At 44.0% G+C, this 9544-nt stretch overlaps 3 protein-coding genes across 3 annotated transcripts in view; 2 read left to right on the top strand and 1 right to left on the bottom strand.

Moving 5' to 3' along the window:
• The first annotated feature begins 4329 nt into the window (after positions 1-4329).
• LOC310815138 (mucosal pentraxin-like) lies at positions 4330-9509 on the top strand. The gene is made up of 5 exons (XM_083684790.1): positions 4330-4425; positions 4630-4687; positions 4910-5012; positions 5208-5747; positions 8535-9509. The coding sequence occupies exons 2-4, from the start codon at positions 4630-4632 to the stop codon at positions 5728-5730; spliced, it is 684 nt and encodes a 227-aa protein (XP_083540916.1). The 5' UTR covers positions 4330-4425; the 3' UTR covers positions 5731-5747; positions 8535-9509.
• LOC310815137 (mucosal pentraxin-like) lies at positions 6539-9509 on the top strand. Its single transcript, XM_083684789.1, has 4 exons — positions 6539-6634; positions 7504-7561; positions 7705-7807; positions 8015-9509. The coding sequence occupies exons 2-4, from the start codon at positions 7504-7506 to the stop codon at positions 8535-8537; spliced, it is 684 nt and encodes a 227-aa protein (XP_083540915.1). The 5' UTR covers positions 6539-6634; the 3' UTR covers positions 8538-9509.
• The window catches only part of itsn2b (intersectin 2b), a 29625-nt gene continuing 29045 nt past the window's right edge, over positions 8965-9544 (bottom strand). Inside the window, exon 33 of the mRNA XM_083684234.1 lies at positions 8965-9544. This exon is cut by the window's right edge and continues 1074 nt beyond it. The gene's annotated coding sequence lies outside the window, so the exon portion shown is untranslated.

Here is a 9544-nt window from a genome sequence, read left to right as displayed (position 1 = left end):
TAATTTAATAAAAAAGAAACTCAAGTTATGAACACCAGTATTGGGACAAAAGCCCACCCTGGCGGGAGTGTAGTATGTGCATGAGGAAGTATATTTAAAGATACGGAAAGCGGGAGGAGGGCGTGGGTGAATAATTCAACACACGGTCAATTCATCACAGTAAATACCTACAGGGTGGCGTTGCACACAAGTGGCGTTGCACACTGAGGCGCATACCGTGTTGTGGCAAGGTCCCTGGTTTGATCCCAGCCATCGACATATCCTGCATGTCATCCCTCCTCTCTCTCACCCATCCTTCCTGTCTCTCTCAAATAAAGCAGAAATGCCCTCATGTATAAAAAAAAAAAAAAAAAAGTAAAATACATGAATAAATCAAGTAAATATGGTACCTACAGCGCCAGACACAGCGTCTATTGGCTTTATGGAGACAGTGAAAGGAATCTCAACAGTCTGAGGTGTCCTTTTCCCTTCGCCTCCTGTCCTTCATCTGAAAACACAGGATATGAGTGGGCACAGTGGCTCTCGGTCTTTCACTTGTGCATTGTTCTCAGTTTAGGTAAAGGGAAGGAGACAAAGACACACACACACACACACACACACACACACACACACACACCCCACTAGCTGGAGTGAGGATTGACCCAACAACCCAAGTCACAAAGCCAGCATACTGCCCTCTGTGCCATACAGTTCTGGACCTCCAACAGAGTGCATTGTGGGAACGTAGAGCACCATGCTAAGAATGATATGCTGTAAGAGGGGTCATGCATTCAGCTGTACGTTTACATTTACATTTATGGCATTTAGCAGACGCCTTTATCCAAAGCGACTTACAACAATACATTTGTTTAAGTAAGTGAATCATCTATCCAACAGTCATCATAAGACAAAGTAATCAATGCTCACACCAGGAGCCATTGGCAGTCGTAATGCCAGTAGGCTATTATTTTATTTTTTTTAAATATATTTTATTAGCAGGAGAGAACTTGTACAGGGGGGTAGCAGGAGAAGAAGAGGTCTCAGGGTTAGGGTTAGGGTTAGTATAGGGGGGGTAGTGAGGGTGAAGCGGTCTTTAGGAGGGACTGTTAAGATGTAGCTTGAAGAGATGGGAAGATCGGCTGTACGCTACCGCATGACCAGTCATCTCCTATAACACAAAAAACTCCATTGTTGCCCTGAAATGGGAAGCTAGCTTTCCATCTAGCGGTACATACGTACATACGTACATACATACATACATACATACATACATACATACATACATACATACACATCTCACACAGCCTACAAGATGTATTGTTCTGCTGCTCTTTTTTGTAAATTTGTAAATTTGTTATTGCTATTTTGTTAATACTTTGCTATTTTGTAAATTTTGTAAATTTCTTGTCAATATTTGCTATTTGTTTTTTATGTCCATGCACCAACCTCACCAAGTCAATTTCCTGTATGTGCGAATATACTTGGCCAAATAAAAGAATTCTGATTCTGATTCTGATTCTGGTACCGTAGACTAGGGAGAGCCCAGAGCTCTAATCTAACAAGCAAAGGTTATCCACATCATAACGCTTTTTTAGCTGGAACCAGAGTGGTCAAACTGTGACTAGACCGTCGGATTGGGCCAAAGCCACAGTGCCTGAGGGTCAAGTTCACATTAAAGCAGGTCTGACAGCACAGAGCCACGGAGGAGCCAGTGGATGACAATGTCTGTTTAATATTTTTGTGTTTGTTTACAGATCTGCAGGCCTGTCTGTCCCCCTGAGCCAACACTCATCCTGCAGACTGCAGCCACACAGTCATACGCTGTCAGGAACGCGGGGCTCTTGAAGACTTGTGGCATCGGGTGTCCACTTCTGCTTGTGAAATATGTCAAATGAAACTTTGGCGGTCTGGGCGTGTCAATCGCCGGGCGGTTTTGTTTTGGTGACACATTCTGAGAAAAAAACACATGCACGCATGCAAGCATAAACATACACACACACACACACACACACGCAAGCATAAACATACACACACACACACACACACACACACACACACACACAAGCACACACGCACGCACACGCACACACACACACACACACACACACACACACACACACACACACACGCACGCACGCACACAAGCATAAACAAACACACACACACACACACACACACACACACACACACACACACACACACACACACACACACACACACACCCCGACTGCCTGTCTGTGGGGATTTGGCTCAGCAGGGTTTAAAGTTGGACACTCTGATTTCACAGAGAGAACAGCCTCAGAGTTACCAGATCAACTAAACCTACAGGGACTTAAAGAGAGTAAGGTAGATAAGATAGAAACAAATAATATAGTTCAGACAGAAAGGCAGATTGTCTCTGGGGGGGGGGGGGGGGGGGGGGCAACTCTCATTCACTCACCATGAAGTGCAGCAAGAGACTTGTTCAGCACAGTGAAAATGGTAGAAACATTATGTAATAACCGTCCATTGAGATTCAGATGCACTGGAGGCTCATGGGTAAATGAGGGGTAATGGTGCGCACTAGTAAACCTGAAGTGTACTCAATGACCTCTTGTCTGAGTAGTGTTCACTCCAAAGTTCAGTCAATCCTCCGATCTCGGATTAGTGTTCATTTTAAAACCCCTAGCCAAATGTCTTTTTGTGTTTTTACACTAACAACAACTCATATTTCAGTAGTGTTTACTTTTAAGTGTACTCCAATACCCGTTCCATCGAGTCTGCAGCACACTCATGCCCTACAGGTAATCTAATAGTAACACAAATGTACCTTTCTGATTCTAGTTTGCAATCAGACCATTGTTGATCATATAGTTTGTATCACCATCTAGTGGCCATACCCTTGTACTGCAAGAGGGGCTTATTTGGCCACGTACTGTGCAAACTGTACTGTACCGTACAAACAACTTTTGGCTCGACAACCAAAGGCATTAACTGTAGGCACTCCTGTCCTTATTTTGTCCATACACGCATATCAGAGGGGAGAAATCTCCTGATTCAGAGTAACGCACAAGAAATCTCCTGATTCAGAGTAACGCACAAGAAATCTCCTGATTCGCTTCGCAATTAGCCACAGTGCATCAACTACCACTAGTCAAATCCGATTGTTGTACACACACACACACACACACACACACACACACACACACACACACACACACACACACACTCTTTGAACTTGAGGTTTAGCTTTAGAACAGTGGCCCATGCTTCAGACAGAATTATGTTGATTTTACAGCTTCTCACACCCTTTGACCCCCAGCTGGCTTCTGTCCATCTTGTGCTACTGCCCAACACCCCTGTGCTCGCACACGCACACGCACACGCACATCCTCAATTACCCAACACACACCAATCTGTTTTCTGTCGGTCAGCACATTAGTAAACTGCTGTCTCAACAATTTCACACTTTCACAATATCCAGTATTTGCTAACCACGGGCAAAATAAGTTCATATGACTTGTTCCAAATAAGTGAGCTTTGGGTAGCGAGACCACCTGGACAGCTGTTCCCCAAAGCCTGCTCCTGGAGAGACACAGTGTGTGCCATGAGCGCTTATGTTCCAACCCAGTACGAACACATCTGATGTAAAACTCCTGATGGTCAGTTGAACCCCATGTGCTAGTTCTGGGATTGAACTCAAGCCTGCACTTCCCTGTGTCAGCTCCCGAGACTCTCCACTGGGTTACAATGAAGCCTGTACCACTGCCCCTTGCCATTACATTTACATTTACATTTACATTTTTGACATTTACCATTTTATCCAAAGCGATTTTATATTTGTCTAAAGTAAGTGAATCATCTACACGTCAGTCAACATAAGAAAAAATCGATGCCAGGATCAGGTGCCCTTGGCAGTCACAATGCTAGAAGAAGGATGGATTACTGCCATGTAAGAGTTCAGATGTCCCTCTGTTGCCTCCATGAGGAACAAAGAGCTACTGATGTAGCGTCATTCTGTGTATTACGCTGTCATAAGTAGGTCCTTTGCCTTACAGTGACCATGAACCAAGGGTCAGCGTGGATGCATCTCTGTGTGACCGCATGTCCCCACCCGTTACTGTAGGTACAGTATTTATTGAAAGTGCGAGGTTGGTGAAAAATGATATTTTCCCAAAATCAGCTAACTGTAATGCACCATAATCTCAAGATTCAGCAGTTAAGAGTCATGTTTTCAGGATAAAGTCTCTTATCCACAGTCTAGATTTGGGGGAAATGTTGACTACGTTAATGTTACTTCCCCTGTAGGGCCGACCACCTGAACAGCCACTTCCCTGTTTCAGTCCCTGATCAGAATAAGAAGTACAGGGGAAGACATCAGATGGACCAGACATCTTAGGAACTAAACTATACACCTTCTGGATCAACAAAGCTACAGTACATCTGCCATTCAACACAACTGACCAGGTAGGTTCTCTAACATGACATACGGTAAAAGACGTTTTGTCCATTGATGCCATGCAATTGCAATTTAAGAGAATGCATTCAAGGACAATGCAAACCCCTTTATAGAGTACACTTACACATATACATGCACATTACATACATGCACATTGGAACCCTAATGTAATATTTGTTTTGTAAACAATGCTGTTGTTTTATTGTGAACAGATGGAGAGAGTCTTTGTGGTGCTGGTCATGTTCACAATGTGCTGGGCTGCACCTCAAGGTGAGACATCTGACTATTCTGCTGATTTACTTTGAACACGAATGCTCATTTGCCATATGGTCAGTATTCATACTGCAATGCACACATACCTGGTAGTACAAATCATTTACATTTGTGTATGCACTGGAAATCTCTTCAGACCGTACCAACATTACAATACCAAATGTGCTTTGAATGGTTTGTTTTGAGTTGATGGACTAAATCCCCTGTCTGTCTGACCAGACCTCACAGGTAAAATGTTTACATTTACACAAGAGACGAACACTGCACACGTGAAGCTGACACCAACAGGAGCGACCCTTGGCTCTTTGACCTTATGTCTCAGGTAATGTAGCGTTCAATACTTCTTCTGTCGCCAAGTTAAGAGAACTCAGTGTAATATAATGTCTTGGAACAGTCATAACATTCAGGGGCAGTCAAAACACCCTGACTGACCTTGACTTTGATCTTGTGTCTGTATGGCGAATCCATAGTTATACTGAACATATATTCTTCTTGTTCTAACTGTATATTTATGAAGGTATTTCACAGACCTGAGGCGAACGTATAGTCTGTTCTCCTTGGCCACCCCAAAACACCACAACGACCTGCTCATGTTCAAGGACAGTCCGGTTGGGAGCCTGGCTCTGTTTGTCAGGGATAAACAAGCCATGTTTAAGGAGGTGCCAGATGAGCTCAACATGTGGATGTCAGTGTGTGGGACCTGGGACTCCACCAATGGGATCAGTCAGCTGTGGACCAATGGGAAGCCCAGCACACGGAAGCAGGGCTACACAGCGGGGAAAGTGCTTGATGGAAATCCCATCATCGTTCTGGGTCAGGAGCAAGACTCCTATGGGGGGAACTTTGATAAGGGCCAGTCATTTGTTGGGCAGATGAGTGATGTGCATGTGTGGAACTATGTCCTGTCTCCTTGTGAGATTATGCACTTCACAGCTAATGTAAACTACACCCCAGGCAACGTGATTAACTGGAGGGCACTGACTTACACTGTGAGTGGGCAGGTGGTTCTAGAGGACAAGCCGGTATCCTGTCAGGAGTGAACAATGTGTGTGTGTGTGTGTGTGTGTGTGTGTGTGTGTGTGTGTGTGTTAGTTGAGAACCATTTCTACTTTCTACTACTTCTATGTTGTTTAATCCATTAAATTGTTGACCTCCAGTAAATTGTTTAATGTATTCTCGCTGAAATCGAGAGTCACTTGATATGCTTTAGCCGGTGTCCTATTACCCATTGAATCTAATAAAAGTACATTATTAATCAAGTAGCACACTGTGTTATTTCTTTATTGGACTACAGAACAGAGGCTTGTTAAAACTACAACTCCATAACTTTGGCTATGAAAAGCTTCGTCGGGCAAAACAGCAAGAGAAAGACGCCGAAATGTTTGCTTCATTGGACAGTAATGTTTAGCGTTTACAACAACACAGCGAGCCGCGAGAGAGCGTGTTGTTGCCGACACTGAAGGTGGAATTAGCAAGCATAGCCACAGTCCCAGCTCTGTCTCCGAATGTGATTCAAACTGCACTTCTGAGGTGCATTTTTGTAAACCTGAAACCCAAAATAGCAGCTATACATGTCCAAACATAAATGTTTTTTCTTTTCCAGACCTCTGCAGGCTTTTTAGGTACCACCTCACCTGTTACTGTGAATACAGTATTTTTTGAAAGTGGTGGTGAAAGTGATATTTTCACAAAATCAGCGGAATTGTGACGCTTCATAATCTGTAGACTCAGCAGTTAGAGTCATGTGTTCGGGGAAATGGTGACAACATGTTACTTCCCCTGTTGGGGCGACCCCCTGAACAGCCACTTCCCTGTTTCAGTCCCTGATCAGAATAAGAAGTACAGGGGAAGACATCAGACGGACCAGACATCTTAGGAACTAAACTATACACCTTCTGGATCAACAAAGCTACAGTACATCTGCCATTCAACACAACTGACCAGGTAGGTTCTCTAACATGACATACGGTAAAAGACGTTTTGTCCATTGATGCCATGCAATTGCAATTTAAGAGAATGCATTCAAGGAGAATGCAAACCCCTTTATAGTGTACACTTACACATACACACTCATCGAACGCTTTATTAGGAACACCTGGACACCTTCTCATGGTGGAGGTGGTGGAACACCTGTACACCTTCTCATGGTGGAGGTGGTGGAACACCTGGACACCTTCTCATGGTGGAGGTGGTGTTATGGTGTGGGGAATGTTATGGATCTTTATTAGGAACACCTGGACACCTTCTCATGGTGGAGGTGGTGTAATGGTGTGGGGAATGTTTTCTTGGCACACTTTGGGCCCGTTAATACCAATCAATTATCGCTTGAATGCCACAGCCTGTTTGAGTATTGTTGCTGACCATGTGCATCTCTTCATGGCCACAATTTACCCATCTTCTAATGGCTACTTCCAGCATGATAATGCATCATGTCACAAAGCAAAAGTCGTCTCAAACTGGTTTCATGAACATGCCAATGAGTTCAGTGTTCTTCAGTGGCCTTCCCAGTCACCGGATCTGAATCCAATAGAACACCTTTGGGATGAGGTAGAACGGGAGATTCACAGCTTGAAAGTGCACCTGAAAAATCTGCAGGAATTGCGTGATGCAATCATGTCATCATGGACCAGAATCTCAAAGGAATGTTTCCAACATCTTGTGGAATCAATGCCACGAAGAATTGAGGCTGTTTTGAGAGCAAAGGGAAGCCCTACCCAGTATTAGTACAGTGTTCCTAATAAAGTGTATATGCACATTGGAACCCTAATGTAATATTTGTTTTGTAAACAATGCTGTTGTTTTATTGTGAACAGATGGAGAGACTCTTTGTGGTGCTGGTCATGTTCACAATGTGCTGGGCTGCACCTCAAGGTGAGACATCTGACTAGTACAAATCATTTACATTTGTGTATGCACTGGAAATCTCTTCAGACCGTACCAACATTACAATACCAAACGTGCTTTAAATGGTTTGTTTTGAGTTGATGGACTAAATCCCCTGTCTGTCTGACCAGACCTCACAGGTAAAATGTTTACATTTACACAAGAGACGGACACTGCACACGTGAAGCTGACACCAACAGGAGCGACCCTAGGCTCTTTGACCTTATGTCTCAGGTAATGTAGCGTTCAATACTTCTTCTGTCGTCAAGTTAAGAGAACTCAGTGTAATATAATGTCTTGGAACAGTCATAACATTCAGGGGCAGTCAAAACACCCTGACTGACCTTGACTTTGACCTTGTGTTTGTATGGCAAATCCATTGTTATATTGAACATATATTCTTCTTGTTCTAACTCTATATTTATGAACCTCTTCCTGAAGGTATTTCACAGACCTGAGGCGAGCCTTTTCTCTGTTCTCCATGGCCACCCCAAAACACCACAACGACCTGCTCATGTTCAAGGACAGTCCGGTTGGGAGCCTGGCTCTGTTTGTCAGGGATAAACAAGCCATGTTTAAGGGGGTGCCAGATGAGCTCAACATGTGGATGTCAGTGTGTGGGACCTGGGACTCCACCAATGGGATCAGTCAGCTGTGGACCAATGGGAAGCCCAGCACACGGAAGCAGGGCTACACAGCGGGGAAAGTGCTTGATGGAAATCCCATCATCGTTCTGGGTCAGGAGCAAGACTCCTATGGGGGGAACTTTGATAAGACCCAGTCATTTGTTGGGCAGATGAGTGATGTGCATGTGTGGAACTATGTCCTGTCTCCTTGTGAGATTATGCACTTCACAGCTAATGTAAACTACAGCCCAGGCAACGTGATTAACTGGAGGGCACTGACTTACACTGTGAGTGGGCAGGTGGTTCTAGAGGACAAGCCGGTATCCTGTCAGGAGTGAACAGTGTGTGTGTGTGTGTGTGTGTGTGTGTGTTTGGTTTTGGTTCAACTACTTCTATGGTGTTTATTCCATTCAATTCAATCATTTTCAAATCACTGAATGTGATTTTTGTTCCCCACAAACTTCCAGGAATTCAGTGAATGTATTTTAACTGAAATTGAGAGCCACTTGGTTCTGAATCTAATAAAAGTAGTACACTCTGTTATTTCTTTATTGGAGTACAGAACCGAGGCCTGTGGTACAGTATATATGTGTCTTCCCGCACACACACACACACACCACATACTATACACACCACATACTATACACACACACACACACCACATACTATACACACACACACACACACACACACACCACATACTGTACACACGTACCACATACTACACACACACACACAGACACACACCACATACTACACACACAGTTTCATTCACCTTTTATTTGTTAACCGTTTATTAGTCTTACAGAACCCTGATTCAGTGAGTGCCAGGCTTGCTCATATTGAACACACTGCATGTTAGGTGACCTCCACACCCATGTAGCACAGTAGACAATGCAGCTAAACGCCTTCCAGCCAAGGCTGTCCACAGTCACAACCGATCAACCAACTCAAACAGGAAAACATACAAACAACTTTCGGAAAAAAACATATACAATACAGGATTTATCTCAAATTAAGATTAAATCAATAGAAGAGTGTGCAGCTCATACGGGACATTAAAGGCTCCTCCTTCAGACAATAGTTACAATGCCATGATGACAGACTGCTTAAAAAAACCTCTAGATAGTCATGGTCGCAAATTCAAATAAAACACCACCCATTACCGCACACAGACCAGTTCTCTTTGGTCACACCAAGTTGGTTACAGAGCTCACTGGAGACATAAGGGATGGAGAAAATCCCTGTCGAGCAACAAGAGCTCTCCAACATTTAGGGGGGGGGGGGGGGGGGGGGGGGGGGGTTAGGGTTAGGGTAAAAATCTACCTCATCAACCTTAGTGGAT

Source organism: Argentina silus (assembly GCF_951799395.1).
Source record: "Argentina silus genome assembly, chromosome: 14".
Lineage (NCBI taxonomy): Eukaryota > Metazoa > Chordata > Actinopteri > Argentiniformes > Argentinidae > Argentina > Argentina silus.
This window is presented reverse-complemented; position numbering and strand designations above follow the sequence as displayed.